The sequence below is a fragment of the Nipponia nippon genome, unplaced genomic scaffold (assembly GCF_047370975.1).
Source record: "Nipponia nippon isolate SJK-2023a ecotype South Korea unplaced genomic scaffold, ASM4737097v1 scaffold_1, whole genome shotgun sequence".
NCBI lineage: Eukaryota > Metazoa > Chordata > Aves > Pelecaniformes > Threskiornithidae > Nipponia > Nipponia nippon.
The window spans coordinates 65212115-65231490 of record NW_028262290.1 but is presented as its reverse complement, the minus strand read 5'-3'; the positions used below and the strand labels follow the sequence as shown (position 1 = coordinate 65231490).

The 19376-nt window shown below is 38.5% G+C and overlaps 1 protein-coding gene across 16 annotated transcripts in view; it reads right to left on the bottom strand.

The window, feature by feature from the left end:
• ZNF236 (zinc finger protein 236) overlaps positions 1-19376 on the bottom strand; it is an 84184-nt gene that overhangs the window by 1998 nt on the left and 62810 nt on the right. For 14 of the 16 annotated variants that reach the window (XM_087757927.1, XM_087758000.1, XM_087757967.1 and 11 more), the window contains 8 exons: positions 18358-18601; positions 17737-17916; positions 16278-16430; positions 14694-14884; positions 12875-13006; positions 10575-10772; positions 4808-4937; positions 175-351 (listed from right to left, as the gene is read on the bottom strand). In XM_087757927.1, the coding sequence (XP_087614053.1) occupies positions 175-351; positions 4808-4937; positions 10575-10772; positions 12875-13006; positions 14694-14884; positions 16278-16430; positions 17737-17916; positions 18358-18601 (1405 nt within the window). Of the gene's footprint in view, positions 1-174; positions 352-1150; positions 1451-4807; positions 4938-6503; positions 7017-10574; positions 10773-12874; positions 13007-14693; positions 14885-16277; positions 16431-17736; positions 17917-18357; positions 18602-19376 lie in introns of those variants that run through there. The other 2 variants (XM_087757959.1, XM_087757944.1) reach the window with 2 other exon arrangements.

Genomic DNA, 19376 nt, shown 5'->3' with positions numbered 1-19376 from the left:
GAGCTCCACATAAAAAACAAGGAACCATAAGCAGTAACCAATCTCTGTTTCAACCTTCTTTTTGGGTTGCTTGTTAAACTACTAGCTCATCAACTCTGGTCTTTGGCTATTAGTGCCTAAATTCCTCAATAACTTAAGAGAAGTGTTTTCTGCTTTCCTAGTAGAGCTACCTACCAGTGTAACCATGAGCCCGTTTCATATGCAGTTTCATATTGCTTTTCTGTGTGAATCCCATTGCACAGTAATCACATTTATAAGGCCTCTCTCCTGTGTGTTTTTTCATATGGACTTGAAGAGCGCTCTTCTGGTTAAAAGCCTTTTCACATAGTGTACACTGAAATGGCCGTTCCCCTTATAAAAGAGAAAAACGTATCTATTAATTTCTCATTTCAACATAAAAATACAGTTCAGAATTCAGTACAAATCATCAAGATGACCTAGAAATTAAGTAGACGTGATCTTTTTCCTTGAGACTTTCTGAAAACACTGCTATGGCTCCATATCATCAGCAAAAGATCCCAAATTAAATATCAGAATATTTACATAAGTCTTAAACAAGTGATATTGTTATCTTTCCTATCAAATTTAAGTAAATTATTTAATAGAGGTGTAAAAAAAAAAATCTCTTTACCACTTTGACTCTTCTGTACTCAAGGGGACCATCACCTTTTTACATCATTTAAGAATAACATAGATAAAGCAATATTCTAGAATTAACAAAGCTGATGTCTGTAAGAAACCAGAAAGTCAAATATATTAAAAAAAAAAAAAGTTCTGGTAGTTCTACATGGGACCTGTGGCCTCCTATGCCAACAGCTACTAGTGATTCCCATATCTTACCAAAGCAGGCACACTCTTCCAAATCTGCCAGAATACTACTAATTTCTAAATATAAACTCAAGAACATATTCATTACAAAAATATTTTAAAAATTTTAAAATACCTACTTTGCAAAACTAGACCTTTGCTTCAACACTCAACACCACAACCTCCGACATCAACACAAGACACATTGCTGTATGTCATTAAGGACTTCTAAAAGCCCTTTCTGAACTTACAAATGCACTTTGTTATTAGTTAGCACAATAAAGCACAAGCAGGATTATACTTTCCCACAATTTTCTTTAAAGAACCAATTTCTCTCTTTCTTCATTACCTGTATGTTAGTGTCCCCACATGCACTGTAGCTTCCATGCTAAATCCAATCAATAAAAGGTCCTTTAAAGCACAGAAGTGTTCTTTCTATTTTTGTTAACAATCATTTCATTAGTTTGAAGTGAAATCTAGGTTTCCTCAGATACTTTTGACTCCAGGTTTTCTATTCTGTTAAGATGAACAGCCTTTTTGGTGTTGTGTAATGGATTACCACATGGCTTCTTGGTAGAACTAGATGCATCTGCTCCCCTCTAATTTTGGCAACATTTCTCCAAACTGCTCTTCACTGATAAATCTGAATGTACATGATATTTAGAGTTATTCAGAGAAAAAATGTGTTTTCCTTCTGGCCACTGATTCAGTAGGTATTGCCCATTAGAAATCATTGAAAATGTTTAATCAAGATAGAAATCACACACACTTTCTCACAGACAAGGATCACACCCTTAGGAAAGCAAATCAATTTAGACTTACATTAGTCTTTCCTATCACAGTTTATGTAAGAGCACCCATCTAAAAACTTCTGTGCAGCCCATTTTCACTCTTTTGGTCTTAAGGGATTTCTTAAAGAACATTCTCTTCTGAAAGGATGACTATCATGTGGATTGACTTGCTGCTTCAACAACGTCAGATAACAGTAATACAAAAATGAAGTTAGCAAGGATTGTTACAGTTTGTGGGCATTCCTAGCACATGAGCACCCAAGGACAAGAAACCCAAAAATATCTGAGGATTTACTGAGTAAATTACAAGTCATTCCAAAATAGAAAGAATTTTTCCCGTGATGGTGCAGATTTATGAGAAACAGATATATAAAGGGACTCTGCTTTGTTCCCAGCCTTCCTGAAGTGCTCTGCGTCTATTACAATGGGCAGCATAAATCAAAGCAGGGAAATGGGAAACTGACCTTCTTTCCTGCTTTCAGATTATTTTGTGAAATCCTTAACGTGAACATTTTTTTAAACTCTGTATTATTTAAGTCAGCTATGCAGAAAGCAAATTATTGGGGAATTCTGAAGACTTTTAATCTCCTTGGATTGTAACTCCTGCCTCTCTTTTCCTGCCATGAGTACGACCAGAATGTTCCTTTCTACCACAGTAACTGCAAGGTAGCTCCGCTGTCCTTCTTCAGTTTTCTCTCAGGAAGAACAGTCACCATTTCTCTTGGGGTGGGGAGTAGAGGGAAGAGGAGCATAATGATGCGAATACACAGGGTCAGCAGAAACCCCTAACACATAAAACCAGCTCTAGTGGATCAGATCAAAGTTTCCTCCCATACTCATATGAGAAACCACCTTCCATCAGTTGGTATGAACACCCCTTATAAAACATGCTTACACACACTCATAGTACAGTAATTGCAACTAGCAGCAATTGATGGGCGATGAATGCTGCTAGCTGACAAATGGCTGCAAATACCCATTACGCTTATCAAGAGTTATTGCTTATCTACCAGAAGTTAAGTTTTGCTGAACGTAGATGACCCAGCCCACTAATATTAAAGTCCATCCCATCACACCTGCACTGAAAGCTTCCCCTCCCCTGTCTTACAATATTCTCTAGCTGCCATAACCAATACGTATCAACCACACTGCAGTATTTCACAACTTAATTCATAAGGATCTCATCCCTTCCCAGCTCAATGATCACCCACGTTCTTCATCTGCTTTTTATGCCCAGTACCTCCCCTATCTATCCATGCCTTCCCATTGCAACATCTCTAAACATGCTCTTAGGATTCTCAAATCTCAGAATTTCCTTAGCAAAATGACTCAAATCATAAATTCACCAAGTTCATGAATCCTCTCTATCCAACTTCCAATCCTTTCCTACTAGAGAGTTCTCAGCAACTGAATGAAATGCAAACAAAAGTCAGGGCCAGCACCTAGGACATCTCTGGCTCTCAGCTGCCTAGCAAACCCTAACACCCCAAAGCTCAAACACTCATGTGTAAATGAGGTGCAACAGCTCTTGCAATTACTGCTCCTACTTTACCTTTGACAGTGAACGAACCGTGTGTTGAATTAGGCAACCGAAATGAGCCAAATTCATTTCACCAGAGCAAATCAAAAAATGCCACAGTAGGCTGCACATTGTATAGGCCTGATCCAATTCATCCACAAACATTTGGAATCATTGAATAATTATTCTCCAATTCTTCTTTTTTTCCATAGTAAAACAAGTACCAGACTACATTAATTTCTTTGCAAATCTCATGACATACTGCAAAAGCCAGCAAGAAAGCACAGATAGAAAAAGCATGACCTTGTCTTGACTAGTTATGTCTCAATAACTGCCTATGTGCAATGGTAAGCATGAACTAATTTAACCCCAATGGAAGACAGAGTCATTCATCACATAACAATGACTTTCTGTAAGGCCATTGCTATATGAGAAGTTAAAGCAGTTTCCTAGACTGTGGCAATCTTAACATGTTTTTAACTTCATCTACTTTTTTCTTCCTCTGCCTGTCTTCCCTGGAAACCCTTTTATCATTTATTTTTCATAAAACCACAGTACACAGCCTTAGACGTAGATGAAACTCAAATTACACATCACAAGACCGGCAAGTGATGCTAACCAAGGAAAAATGACAGGGTTAACAAGATAACTTAAAGGAAGAGATTAGGAACTTTGCTTTAAATGCACGAAGAGCAGCCAAAAGCTAAGAGAAGTTGATATTGGGGAAGGAGAAAGCTCTGTCTGACTCACTGAGAGAGAGAGAGTTACCCATCTTTGGGAGTCGTCTTATGCTACAGCACATCCAGTTAAATTCCTTGGACCCCTCCAGCTTAGTAGCAATATACATAACTTTCCCCTTTCCTTTTTAACTCTAGCAGCCATGACAGCTCTTTATTGGTAGCACTGGTATGGAAAACAGAGAAGTTGTTTTGGAGAACTGACTCCAATATTTAGAACTCATGTTCTTAAGAACACTGTTCTTAAGACACAGAAGGTGAAGGGGAAGGCAGTTGGGCTATCCTATGTACAGCTTTCAACTTGCAGAAGCTGCAACCTGAAAAGCACTTTTATCACAGAAAACGTGTGCTCCCTAGAAGTCTTTTTATAGAGTAACAGTTGAAGAAAATAATTAAGCAGAAAAGAACACAATAAATTAAAAGCACTAGCATTCAAAACAGATAAACTAAGTAGTTCAATGACAACGAAGCATTGCATACAGCAGTATCAGCAGTCAAGACTCTCCCTTATTTAACGTCACTGAACACACCCACTCATTTGCACATTCTCCTATATGCTTGAAAATCATATCCAGTGTCTTTACACCACTTCAAACAATGCTTTAAAATATGCTTTTATTAATCTGTTTCAAAGACTGACAAACTTTTAGATAAAAGCTTATGCATTCACATTACTGTTGCAGTACTGCCAGTCCCAAAATATGGAGAAGCTTAGTCACACCACTAAGCATGATGTTCTGGCTTTAAACAAAACATCACAGTTTCTGAGATTCCAAGTCTGCTTGTTCCTCATTTTAATTTCTAAATTCTTTGGGTTAGAAATTTCCTTGTTTTTTTTAAGCTTAAGTTGATATCTAAATGCAGTTACCTGAAACCATGAGTAAGGACTCCAAATATAACACCCAGATATTCATGAGAAAATCTTGAGAGATAAAAATGATTTCTGGTGTTACCTGTGTGAATGCGACTATGTCTCTCCAGCTGACTTGGCTTAGCGAAAGCTTTTTCACAAGTATCACACTTAAACACTCTCGGCTTCTGGGAACTCAGTGAAGGTCCAGCCTGATGGGTTTGCATGTGTTCCTAAGCCAGTATAGAAAACAATACATTTCAGACCATTTAAAAAAACTTCAGTATTTAATGTAGAAATACAGGCACACTTTGAAGACAAAAGCAGAGGATCTTAGTCATCAGCAGACAAGCTGGAAGAAGATGGAAACCTTTTTTTTTTTCTTTTAAATGAGAGATTGTTTTTGTACATCAAACACTTTGTAAGGCTGATGCATCAGTATCTTTACATTTCTGAAAACCTGTCAGTAACTGTATGCATTGCTTTTTTTGCATACATTAGTCCCCTCACTAATTATCTGAAGCAAAATAAAATAAAAACCCAAACTTATAAACATGGATTTTGGACAACTAAGCATTGTAAGTCAATATTGGATTTTTTCCCTCCCCTCTACAGTATCCATCTCCCCCACCTGCCTGACACACAGGTATTCCTACTCAGCACCTGAATAAGTATCATTGTAAAACTGTACAGGCCTCAAAGAAGGGACTATCTCAACATATACACATGCAGCCGCACAATGTAAACGTGCAAATACAACCACTTCACAACGAACTCTTAAATTAATTAAAAAAAAAAAAAAATCACTAAGGTCCTTACAGGTAAGAAAGCAGAATGAGGTATGACATGTTTTATCTTTATGAAGAAGCATTAATAACAGTTCTAACTTCATTGTTTTTAATTTACTGATATTGGGCCCAGAAGTTTTGCAAATTTAAAGGAGTATCTTATGTTATCTCTTAACTTTTTCATTAAAATCTCTTTATTAATACCAAGATACAATTCAGATTACGAAAGAAAGCAAATACAAAACACATTTAATTTAAAAATCTAATCAAGAACTGTATGTGAAACAGTACTGTGAGTACCTGTCCACTTTCTAAAATGTGTGTGGATATTCTTTTCTAGACTATTTATTACAGACTAGACTATTAATTAGTCTTTACTACACCTAAACAATAAGCCGCCTTAATGTCTAAGAAATCCTATTCCTCACTCTATGAACTGAAGCAAATTGTGTCTGCAGAATTTGTTTTCACTGGCAAATCAGCGAGACACTTACAGGGAAGAATATTATAATCACAGTAATTATAATAATATAGTATTATAGAGAAATAATAAAAGGTCTTCTCAGAAAATCACAGGAGATTCATAAACCACAGCTTAGTTGGAGATGAAGAAAATCTTTTGCTTTTATCTTGTTCATTACCTCCTGAAGCACTGAAATGGTAGAAGCAAACTTTGACCTACTCCAGAAAAATTATCTGAAACTGGCTGCTTCTTTCTGTCCACCACAAAAAAACCCCAACCCAAAACAACCAAAAAAACCCCAATGCCAAGAATCCCCATGCCGCATTCTCTACTTGAAAGCAAACAGGAGAGCATCCAGATAGCCCCCATAAAATTTTCTCTTGAAAAAAATTTTTGACACTGGAGGTGGGGAGGGTGGTGGGGTGTTTGTCCATAATCTCTAAAGAAGCTTTTCTTGAGGATAATTGTGAACTTGCCGGTAATGATGCCTTTGGAAAAAACAAATACAGTTAAGTACTGGCATCTAAACACTGGTACCCTTACCTCCTACTGGGTTTTTCTGGAAAGCCATCTGGGCACACTGCCGGCTCATATTCAGCTGGCTGTCGACCAACACCCCCAGGTCCTTCTCCACCAGGCAGCTCTCCAGCCACTCTTCCCCAAGCCTGTAGCATTGCTTGGGGTTGTTGTGACCCAAGTGCAGGATCCGGCACTTAGCCTTGTTGAACCTCATCCAGTTGGCCTCAGCCCATCAATCCAGCCTGTCCAAATGCCTCTGTGGAGCCTTCCTACCCTCCAGCAGATCAACACTCCCACCCAACTTGGTGTCGTCTGCAAACTTACTGAGGGTGCACTCGATCTCCTTGTCCGGATTGTTGATAAAGATATGCAACAGAACTGGCCCCAGTACTGAGCCTTGGGGAACACCACTTGTGACTGGTCACCAACTGGATTTGACTCCATTCACCACAAGTCTTTGGGCCCAGCCATCCAGCCAGTTTTTTACTCAGCAAAGAGTACGCCTGTCCAAGCCATGAGCAGCCAGTTCCTCCAGGAGAATGCTGTGGGAAATGGTGTCAAAGGCCTTACTGAAGTCCAGGTAGACAACGTCCACAGCCTTTCCCTCATCCACTAAGCAGGTCCCCTTGTCATAGAAGGAGATCAGGTGAGTCAAGCAGGACCTGCCTTTCATAAACCCATGCTGACTGGGCCTGATCCCCTGGTTGTCCTGTATGTGCCACATGATGGCACTCAGGATGATCTGCTCCATGGCCTTCCCTGGCACTGAGGTCAGGCTGACAGGCCTGTAGCTCCCAGATCCTCCCTCCGACCCTTCTTGTAGATGGGCATCACATTTCCTAATCTCCAGTCAACTAGGACCTCCCCGGTTAGCCAGGACTGCTGATAAATGATGGAAAGTGGCCTGGTGAGCACTTCTGCCAGCTCCCTCAGGACCCTTGGGTGGATCCCATCCAGCCCCATAGACTTGTGTGTGTCTAAGTGGTGTAGCAGGTTGCTAACCATTTCCCCTTGCATTGTGGGGGCTTCATTCTGCTCCCCATCCCTGCCTTCCAGCTCAGGGGGCTGGGTACCCCGAGAACAACTGGTCTGACTATTAAAGACTGAGGCAAAGAAGGCATTAAGTACGTCAGCCTTTTTCTTGTCCTTTGTCACTGTGTTTCCCCCCGCATCCAATAAAGGATGGAGTCTCCTTAGCCCTCCTTTTGTTGCTAATGTATTTATAGAAATATTTTTTGTTGTCTTTTACACCAGTAGCCAGATTAAGTTCTATCTGAGCTTTGGCCCTTCTAATTTTCTCCCTGCATAACCTCACGACATCCTTGTAGTCCTCCTGAGTTTCCTGCCCCTTCTTCCAAAGATCATAAACACTCTTTTTTTCCCCCTGAGTTCCAGCCAAAGCTCTCTGTTCAGCCAGGCTGGTCTTCTCCCCCGCTGGCTTGTCTTTCGACACATGGGGATGGCCTGCTCCTGTGCCTATAAGATTTCCTTCTTGAAGAATGTCCAGCCTTCCTGGACTCCTTTGCCCTTCAGGACTGCCTCCCAAGGGACTCGTGTCAACCAGGCTCCTAAACAGGCCAAAGTCTCCACTCTGGAAGTCCAAGGTAGCAGTTCTGCTGAACCCTCTCCTTACTTCTCTGAGAATCAAAAACTCTTTATCTTTTCATGACCGCTATGCCCAAGATGGCCTCCAACCATCACATCACCCTCCAGTCCTTCTCTGTTCACAACCAAGAGGTCCAGCGGGCGCCTTCCCTGGTTGGCTCCCTCACCAGCTGTGTCAGGAAGTTCTCTTCCACACCCTCCAGCAACCTCCGAGACTGTTTCCTCTCTGCTGTGTTGTCTTTCGAGCAGACATCTGGTAAGTTGAAGTCCCCCAGGAGAACAAGGGCTAGTGATTGTGAGACCTCCCAGCTGCTTATAGAATATTTCATCTGCCTCTTCTTCCTGGTTGGGTGGTCTGTAACAGACCCCCACCATGGTATCTGCCTTGTTGGCCTTCCCCCTGATTTTTACCCATAAACACTTGACCCTTTCATCACCATTATCAAGCTCTAGACAGTCAAAACATTCCTTGACATACAGGACTATCCCACCACCTCTCCATCTTTGCCTGTCCCTTCTGAAGAGTTTACAGCTGTCCATTGCAGCACTCCAGTTGTGCAAGTCATCCCACCATGCTTCCGTGATGGTAACTATGTCATAGTTTTCCTGCTGCACAATGGCTTCCAGCTCCTCCTGTTTGCTGCCCATGCTGCGTGCATTGGTGTAGATGCACTTCACTTGGGCTATTGATCCTGCCACCTTATCTGGGGGGAGAAGCCCTAATTCCTATGTGACTATTCTGAGGCGCTTCTGTGGTTTCTAATACATCAATAACCTTAGTAACTTTGCTGCCGTGTGGACCTCCATCCCCTACCTCCATTGAGATGGCTAGGGTGCTGTGCACATTAGTACAGGGACATTTCAAATGTGCTCCATTGTACTCAGCACACAGTGGAGCAGACCAAAGGACTTTGCTAGCACACCATCCCTCAAACATTGGCATGTCGCCCTCAGGCGAGCCTGGTTTTATCCCTTTCCCCCTTCAAATCTAGTTTAAAGCTCTTTCAATGAGCCCTGCTATCTCCTGTGCAAAGATCCTTTTCCCCCTGTGTGACAGGTGCACCCCCTTGTCTGTCGCTAGCAGGCCTGGTGTGGTGCAGACTGACCCATGATCAAAAACCCCAAATTTTGCTGGTGACATCAGTCTCGGAGCCAGGTATTGATCTGCTGGGTCTTCCTGCTCCTTCCCTCATCATTCCCTGTGCAACTAGAGGGATAGAGGAGAACACTACTTGTGCTCCTGGTCCCTTACCCAGTTGTCCCAAGGCCCTGAAGTCTCTTTTGATTGCCTTTGGACTTCTTATTGCAACTTCATTGCTGCTTACATGAAAAAGCAATAATGGATAATAATCTGAGGGCTATACCAGGGTAGGAAGTTTCCTCGTCATATCTTCAACCCAGGCCCCAGTATATAATAGACGTCAAGGTTTAATTATGAAAAATATGTAACACCAGCCAATTCTAAGAAAACAAATTGAAGAGAGACTGATATTTGGGTTTTTGTGATCGTTACTTAAGGAAAACAAATATCAGTACTGTATTTCTTTCCAGAGGTTAACAGCTTCACAACACCACGTTTTGTGAGAGCTTCCTCAAGGACCAATAGTCTGGTTGACAGACGTGATCACTCCAAGGGGGTGAACATCACAAACAGGATACATTTCCTTAAAACATGATCCTAAAGTGAAAGGAAATCTATTGAAAAGCTCTCCTAAGAGCTACGTAATATAAATACGTCTCTGGCTCCAGAAATCTCCTGCTATAAATTGTGGGAAGCTGGCAAAACTCTGGGCAAGTTATTGTATATGTTTGTTCTTTTCGTAAAGCACTTCTTCAAATCACTGCCTTTTAGTATCTCTCAGAGATAGGATACTGGCCTCGACATACCACTTGTCTAGTACAGCCCAATATTTCTAACAGGAACATTCTATAATCTAACTAAAAACTTAAACACACCACTCTTTTTTTTTTTTTTTTTAAAGATTTGGAAGTATCAGGTTGTTCATAATCTAGAGAAAACTACATAGCAAATATCACTAGACAACAGTAATAATATAAGGATATTTTAAAACAACTGCTTCCTCTGCAGATGTCACTTGTACTCACAAGACAGAGCATCTAAAAATCAAATGATAGGAGTGCAAAGCGGATAGCTTCTATGACTCCTAAAGCTTATCTGGCAATCAGGATTAGCAGTGATGACATACTGAAGCAAATAAAATAAGTGAGATCTTTTTCTGGCACTATTTTTCGCCTGACAGGCATTCACATTTTTCATTCTGTAGTCAATATATGCATTAAAATCCTCTCCAATGCTCCAGAAAAGAGTTCTCTATCTGTGTATACATTATCACTTAGACTCCCTCTCTCAGATGCACACCTCTCACACTGTGAAAGGAAAGGTAAAGGGATGATAGGTACCTTTCATTAATATTGCAAAAAGTCCAAAACAAAAGAATGAGTTAACAGAACAATCAACTGTTATTACCAAATACCTTGAGATGTGTTGCCCGCTTAAAGGCTTTATTGCAGACATGGCAAACATGTATTCTCTCCTTGCCATGAACCTCTTTACTATGGTGCATCAACATCGTGGCTGAAGAAAAGGTTTGACTACACTCAAAACACTGGTGCACGCGACCTTCTTTTTCTGCTTGACTGCTTTTAGTCACATTAGGAGAAACCTCTGTCACCTATAAAAATTTACAAAAACACTGTCAAATAATTTCATAGGCACATCCACAACAGTGGCTTATTTTTCAAAATCTACCTCAATGTGACCAATTTTTGGAGAGTACTTGCAAGCAACTTATCAACACAAAGCAAATAAGTTGTATGTAAATATGAACCTGTATTTCATCGCTCTTAAGAATGACACATATATGTAATTTTAAGAAAACAGAAAAATTAAAACAACTATGATCAAATTCATTTATGCATTATAAATAGAATGTGTTTGTACAAAGATTTTCCTATATGCAGTTTTATATTCCTGAGCATCTCAGATGATTCTCACATTTCTCACTGAACAAAATTCAAAGCCAAAACCACTTCAGACGAAAAAGAAAGTATCTCTGATTTTACAGAGGAGAATAATATTTTCTATTTGCTTAATTTCTCCATTGGGGACTCTATTTTCATAAGGACATAAACCTCTGAGCTACTAACACAAAGTTCGAGAAGTACTGAAACACAATGAAAAGTTGATAGAATTTGCATGTGGTTGTGCTGCGTTTTTGTTTTATTTTAATCAATGAGGGGTGTTGGAAAAATTTCACTTTCTTCAAATAAAATAGCACAAAATTCCTTCAACTTTATAGATAAGAGAATCTTAAATACAATAACTTATAGAAAGAAATAAATGAAGATGAAGAAAAGATAAAGGAAGTAGTACTCTAAATGAATTATTCAGGATGAATGAAACTTGAAAAGATACGGAACACAGTTAGAATATTATCCATACTACAATATAAAGATGCAATATAAAACATATCAAAAGAAATGCCAAAAGAATCCTGTGTGCCTGCTGCGTGTGTGTGCATGTTTCCAACTAGTTGGAACCTCTTGGGAAACGGGTGAAATCAACACAGTCACCATGATTAAGTAAAACACACGACATCACAGGGGATGACAGAAAACTAGTTTTCATTAGTGTTACATTTTGACTATTATCACAGTAGTGCTACTCAGACACAGTCACACTTTACAAGTGACATTATAACAAGCCCTATGAAGTGGCACCCTGATTTATGAAAGCATATATATTGAAAGACACGAAATCTAGTTACAAATTCAGAAGAGCAAGAAAATATTTTCATGTTAAATCTTAAAACATCCACCTTCACAGAGTATTTGAACACTAACATTGTTAACAACTCACACTCATAAGCATATGCAAATGTAAAAATCACATGCACAAGATGTTATTAGAAATATAGAATAGTTCAAGTTGGAAGGGATGGCTTGAGATCGTCTAGTCCAGCGTCCCTAGAGCACACTCAGGGCCATGCCTGGACATGTTTTGAATATCACCAAGGATGGAGACTCTACAACCTCTCTGGGACAACCCCTTCCAGGGTTCAGCCACCCTCACAGTGAAACAGGGTTTCTTTGTGCTCAGATGGAATTATTTTCGTTTGTGCCCATTGCCTCTTGTCCTTTCACTGAGAAAAGCTTGGCTCTGTCTGCTTTACTCCATCCCATCAGGTATTTATGGACATGGATAAGAACCCCCTGACCTAGAGCCTGCTCTCTTTTAAGCTGAACAGTCCCAGCTCTCAGTCTCTCCTTCTATGTCACATGTTCCAATCCCTTAATCATCTTTGTAGCTCTCCACTGCACTCAATCCTGTATATCCATGTCCCTTTTGTATTGGGGGTCCCAGGACTGGACACAGCACTCTACATGATGTCTTCTCACTGGTACTGAGAAGAGGGGAGGATCAATCCTCTTGACCAGCTGGCAACACTCTTCTTAATGCATCCCAGGATGCTGTTGGCCGCTACAAACTTATTTGGAAATTTTTGCAGCAGTCTGTGTTGAGAGCATGGTTACGTAATTTGTAGAAAGAAACACATTATTAATTGCATTTCTTTTTTGTATATGAAAAAGTGCTTTTAACTCAAAACTTAAAACAGAATCTGGGTGACTAGGAAGTCACAGTGAACCTCTTCCCAATACTCTTATTTGGGAATGACATCAGCCTTCCTGCTTCAGGCTATAGAGGAATCATTCCAGTATTTTGATTAAATAATGTCCTTTACCCACAAAAGATACAGAAATGTATTGTACCTACCTGATACGTTATTTCATCAGAGTTTGCAGATGCTGAATGGGGTGTATGGCTCACCAGTATGACTTGCTGCGAGCCTGACCCGCTTTGGCTAGCAAGACTGGAGTCTGTGAGTATAGCAGGGAACTGCTGACCCTGTCAAAGAGCAGAGAAAAGAAAAAGAAGGTACAATAACTATATTTAAACAGCTAACTGTAGTCATGTAAATTATTTTTATACCTCAGAACTACTTTTTCCCCCCTTGAAAACGTCCGTTCCAGAATCCTATCTGATCAAATACTACTGTTTTCTCTCCTTTTCTCCTTCCATTTTAAGTCTACCAATTTAAGGGTAACAACAGCTGGAAGTCTGTAAGAGCAGAGATTCAGTTCTGATTAATTTTTCCCAGCCTTGCATCAATTGCTGAATGTCTCAGCTTTTCCCTGTCTTTGTCTCTTTAGCTGACAGTTTCTTTAATCCCTCCATTCTGCTTTCCTGCGTGGTCTTCCCACAATATTTTCCATTTTTTAAATCTCTTAATTAAACCTACTTCCAAAATACATGAAATCAAGGTATAAAATTACTAATTAAGATACACAATTACTAATATTACACTACTACTTCTACATTACTGTTAAAGACTTTTCAATTTCCACAGGAAACACGGTACCTTTATGTACTACCTGTCTATTTATCAAGATTCCTGTAACACGGACTGTGTTTGCATAGTATTCAAAACAATGTTTCATTTTTATTTATGCCTGCCTTAACATCAGGCAGTATCTTACTAATAAACATCAACACTGCCAAATGTAATTGCTTAAATTATTACAAAGTCGAAACGAAACTGCATGTTGCTTTGTTACTCTGTGATGTCAGAAATCACAAATGTGTCACAGTAACTATTTAAGAAGTCTTTTCTTTCCCTCCCCAGAGCAAAACTGCAGAGAGGGGAGCATATAATCATCCTCGCAGACTTTGCTTCACTGGGTTTAATCGCACCATATGCTAGGCAAATAGTCTTTCATTTATATACATTTACACATTTTAATTCAGGTCAAAGAGTAAGTAAAAAACTTAGTTCAGCCAAGAAAGTAGAAGAAACAGCCTGAGTTTTCAGATGTCAAATCTACACTGAAATGCCAACCACACAATGACCCCAGTTTTTCACTTTCTAGTCTTTTAATATTATTTATTGATTTTTTTTTTTCCCTCTGCACTCTATGCGTTCTATTTGTCAACACATCTTTGGCTCTTGATGACACCACAAAAATCTTAAATTATGATAAAAATGAAATTAATGCTAAAGCTACTGAAGAGATGATAATCCATACAGCACTATTCTTATAAAATTTCTTATAATGCTACCTGTTATTAAAGACAGTCAATTTAATTGAGATTCTGTCCTGTTATGTGCTGTGAAAGGAACTGTCAACAGCTGCTCTTCAACTCTCATGTTCACAAGAAATAAAATTTACCAGATTAAACGATAAGAAGTTTAGGAATACTAAGATATATTACTGAATAGTGATGATGAAGCACACAGTTCAGTTTATCACTAAAAACTGATCTCAAACAATGTTTGAAACAGTAGAACTTACCTGTTCATTGCAAAACAAAGAAACAAACAAAAAATCTCTGCAAAATTTATCTACATTTCTGTTGAAATATTTTGTGCTTCTAGATGTCAGTGTGCACACATTGTTGGCAAAAAGAAGGAAAGTTAACTGAACTTTCAAATACAACATATTTACAGGACAAATTATTTTCTAAGCAAAATCTCCAATTCCTGCCCTGTAAGACAGTAACAGTTTATCTGTCAGTTCAGAAAAGCATTTCTTACCTGTGAAGTGATATTAAGTGTAACTGCATCAAGACCACCTGACAACATTCCCTGAGTGTCAGCAAGAGTCAAGGTGACACTACCATCTCCTCCAACTCCTGATGAAGACATTACCAAATTCTGGGCAGAAACTGTAGGCTGAGATATGGGTGTTGTTGAAGGCAGGTTCGTTCCACCTGGTGTACTAAGTTCTGGAATATATGCAAAATGGTGAAAAAAATAATCTGTTACTTTACATAAACTCTTAGCTGCAAACTTATTTTAATTGAACTTAATTTTTATTTCTCTTTTGCTAGGCCTTTCTATTTTGGAAGCAAATAAACCGGTTAAACAGCTAATCGTGTGTCAAAACGTGTCAGACAGACAGATGATAAAATCAGAAAAATTACATCTAAATGTAGCTTGATGGACATTATACTGCAAAGCAGTAACTTCATAACATGGCACGTGGGAGACGACTCATTGCTGAAAAGACACCTAAAGAAGTTTCAGGTTACACATTTCTGTAGCCTGAACACTTTTCAAAATTCTCAACGAAATACACTGACTCATGGCAGTAAAGCCAAAATTTGAAAACTTTGTAACCCAACACTCCCATCCTATCCTTGCAACATGGTTGATAATCCATAATAGCAAAAAAGGCCAGTGTATTATTAAATAGGTATTTCATAACAGCTTATAGATTATATAGATGACACAGATTACATAATAGCTATGTAACAGTTTATTACAAATTCTCCGAAATGTGACTAGAGGCCTCGCGGCTCTCAGTTTACGGTAAGCCTCAAAAACCTGAGAAGATGAGACAGAAGTTACAACAAAACTGTCTAGGTTTACTATTTCATTTACAAATTCACTACACAAGAGCATGCCTTAACATTCAAATCTTACAGGATACTCTGGGGTAGGCCTCCCCCAGTATTAAAGCAGATTTGCTTTATAGATGTATACGAGCACTAAAGGAAGCTATGAAATGAGACAGATTAAAGGAAACGGAAGACAGAGAAAATTTAAGTATGCATAAGGGTGAAGAAAATTATTTACATATCAATAATAAGTCTGTATTGGTGAAAACTGCTACAACCAATCAGTGCAAGCAATGCAACCTGCTGCACTGGTTGGAACCTGTAACCTGCTGCACTGGTTGGAACTATGAACAACTATGCACAGACACCCAAGTTTGTGTGTATATATAAACAGAAATTCATATGCATATTTAAAATATCAAAATTTGAATACTAGAGCAAATTTGATACAAAGGATATTTTATCATCTGTCTGCAGCAAATGTATCAGATTTCTTCATCCTCCAATTTACAGAAATAGTCCTTCAATATTCCTGTTACTGTCTAAAAGTACTAGTTTTACATATGTCTTCTTGATTTCATTTTCTTCTTACTCTGTGGAGTAAAGCTCATTTAAATTGGCATAACAATTTAAGGCTAGTGAGAAAACACACAAAGCCACGTAGCTCCTGAGTTGCAATGCGCAAGATTATACCATTTCAGATTTAGTTACCTGGTCTAACATCTATTTTGTAACAAAATGTTATTATTGTTAACTAGAAAAATCACTGTATGCATACCTGGAGCATTTAGTGAAGTGCCCTGAGAAAGAAGCTGGTCGTTGCTTATAGTTAATGTAGCACCTGTAGTCTGACTGTTGATGGTTGGCGCTGTCAGCCTTAAGCCACTATTCAGATCACTGCTTCCAGAATTATGCTGAATAAGATCTTGGCCTGAATAGAAATCAGTCCTATTATAACTGGAAACATCTCAACATTATTCTGCTACTGTACTTAGAACTATAAACAAGTAATCATAAAATAATAAAAGTCGAAAATACAACCAAAATAAAAAATTCATTTCTACACATGCCGATTTTTATGCAGAGGGTCAACAAGTTTTTAATACAGATGTGATTATGCATATCTAGATAATATCATGTAGAGAAATGCCTGTGCTTATTAATAATTAGACAAATACTGATCTTGCTTAGTTAGATTCAAGGCACCAACTCCATGAAACCATAAAACCTAGCAAACTAAAGGGTGATGGTTAAAATGTGATTTTTATTTTTTTGTAGATCTACTATATGGATAATGAATTGCATTGAACGTGCCCTCTTTTGGAAGAAACATCACTTTCACATGGTATTACTTTTGTGGAATGGTCAACAAACATAGAACGTACAGAAACTGAAAGCAGATTCTATCAGTTGTTGGACAGCTATACTCTAGTTTTCTTTAATGAACGAACGTCCATTAACAAGCAGGAAAAACATAGGTGGGGGAATGTGACATCTTAACACGGACGTTATTGTCATGACACTTAAAAAAACTAAAAACGTTACAGAAAATGGAAAAAACAAAAAGATAGACAGAAAAAAGAAATAAAGAATAAAAAGAAAGGAAAAGAACGAGAAAAGCACTGAATATTATATTGGATTTATAAAAGAAATGTAATGATACAAAATAAAAATTGTCTTTGACAGAAGTGAGAAGCTATTTATAATGTATAAAGGATCAGCCTCTCAGAGGCAGTAAGAAAACTGGCCTGAATGTTTCCAAAAGAAACCTGAAGTATTGACTATATAATACAAAGACTGAACAGCGTACCTCAAAAAATGGTCAGAACACCTATTAGAACATGGTTCTACAGGCATTTGAACAAAACTACATTAAATAAACCCCTCCCCGATGCCTGCCGTATTTGTTCCTATCCCAGTACTACCCAGGAGTCACACTATCTCACTCAAGTGAGGCACTGCGAGGAAATAAGAACTGGTTATATGGGCTTTGCCACCGAGAAAAACATCTGTTGAACCAATGTTGTGAATAAAATAGGAACCAACCTAACACGCATCCTCAAAGCAAATGTATTGGTTTTCAAAAGCAGATTTGTGGAATATCTTTTAAAGCTAACGAATATAAAAAAATACACCATGGGAAAGCTGCGGACAGTGAAAATATCCTCAAACACTACTGTATAGCTACCTTATAAAATGGAGATCTGGTACCATTAAAGATCATTAAAAATACCAACCAGATATTGTAAGAGTGATTTCTTGAGGACTTCCTGATGAGCTTGTAGTAGTAGAACCCGAAGCATGAGCTAAAACTTGACTCAAACTGGAATTATTTATGGTCAATGTTATCTCATGTTGTCCATTTGAAGATGATACCATACCCTGTGAAGTCATGACTTGAGAGATGTCCTGTGCACCTAAATATAAGTGGGTTGAACAAAAAAAAAAAAAAATCCATGAAGATCCTTTCTTTATAAGAGATAAAATTTTTAAAGCAATTAATACATTATTTTGTAAACTACTATTAAAGATGTAGCCAAGGTAAGATGTTACAGCTTGTACTCTAAAGAAGAAATTGTTTTCATATCCAATTTATTCCTCTGCAGGTTAAGATCTTCAGAATAAAGATCTTCTATGTTTCTGAAGACTATAAATGTTCTTCACTATTTTCATCATATAGTCCACTTTCTGAAAAAATCATTCAAAAACGGTAAAACAAAGTTGTAAATTTTACTGAAGATGCTGATACAAGAACTGCATGCTTATTTGGGGGCGAGGGGCAGATTTTCTCACTGTGGGTAATACCATAATTAAAACTAACACATTCAAAGCACAATAAAACTATTGACACTGCTTACCACTAGTATTGGTTGTCAGCACAGACTCTTGCTCCGATAGGGATCCTATTGTCATGTTAGTGGAAGATGTTACTGTGGGCTGCAAAGACAGGCCTGATATAGGCTGAATAACCACATTAGCTGGCACTGCATTTTCTGCTGCCTGGAGGGAAGGATTCTGTGGAGCCATACTAGGATCTCCAGTTAGCTGCTGAGCAAGTAAATTACTCTGCTGTAATGTCTGCTGTAGAATACTTGGATCAATCTGAAAAGCAAGTTTTCAATCTGATCAATCTGAAGTTAACAAATACGGCTTAAGTGAATAGTCTTAACATAAATCCAGAATTCAAAGGGTTGCATATAGAGTATATATAAAATTAAAACTTCATAATTAAACAGTTTAAACTCAAATTTATTTGTTAAGTGTCTGTATATAGCCAGTCTCCAAAGTCACTATGTAAACAGTCTTCAGCTGTAGATTCTTCCCTTCCTTCCCTGAGCAAAACGTTTGCGAAACCAAGATCACAGTCACATACGCGCATGCTGGGCACCAGGTGCCCACAATGCTGGCATTCTGTACTGTCTTACTGTTGCATCTAACACTTATGACTGTCTTCAGGTCTTTGAAAGTGAAAAGGCATGGAGCAGACAGAAGACTGATATCAGAAGTTATCTATTTTTTCAGCTCCTAAGGCTCATTAAGGTCTCAGTTCACAGTGAAACATCAGTTCTCGATAGTTAAAAATACACATTTTACTCTTTAGGGATGAGTGTTTGGGGACTGTGGGAAACAAAACTAAAATACAGTTTTCTTCATTTTATGCTAGAAACTTCTTTAGTAGACAGACTCTGAGCAACCCAATGCAACTCTGAAGAGGACCCTTCCCTGACCTTGGGGTTGGATCTGGTGACCTCCAGAGGTCTCCTCCAACCTCAGTGATTCTGTGAAACTGATCAAACACAACCAAGTTCATCAAAACCATTTTTTCGCATAATTTTAAACATAGATTTTTAAATCTAACCATCTCACCTTTTTCTGT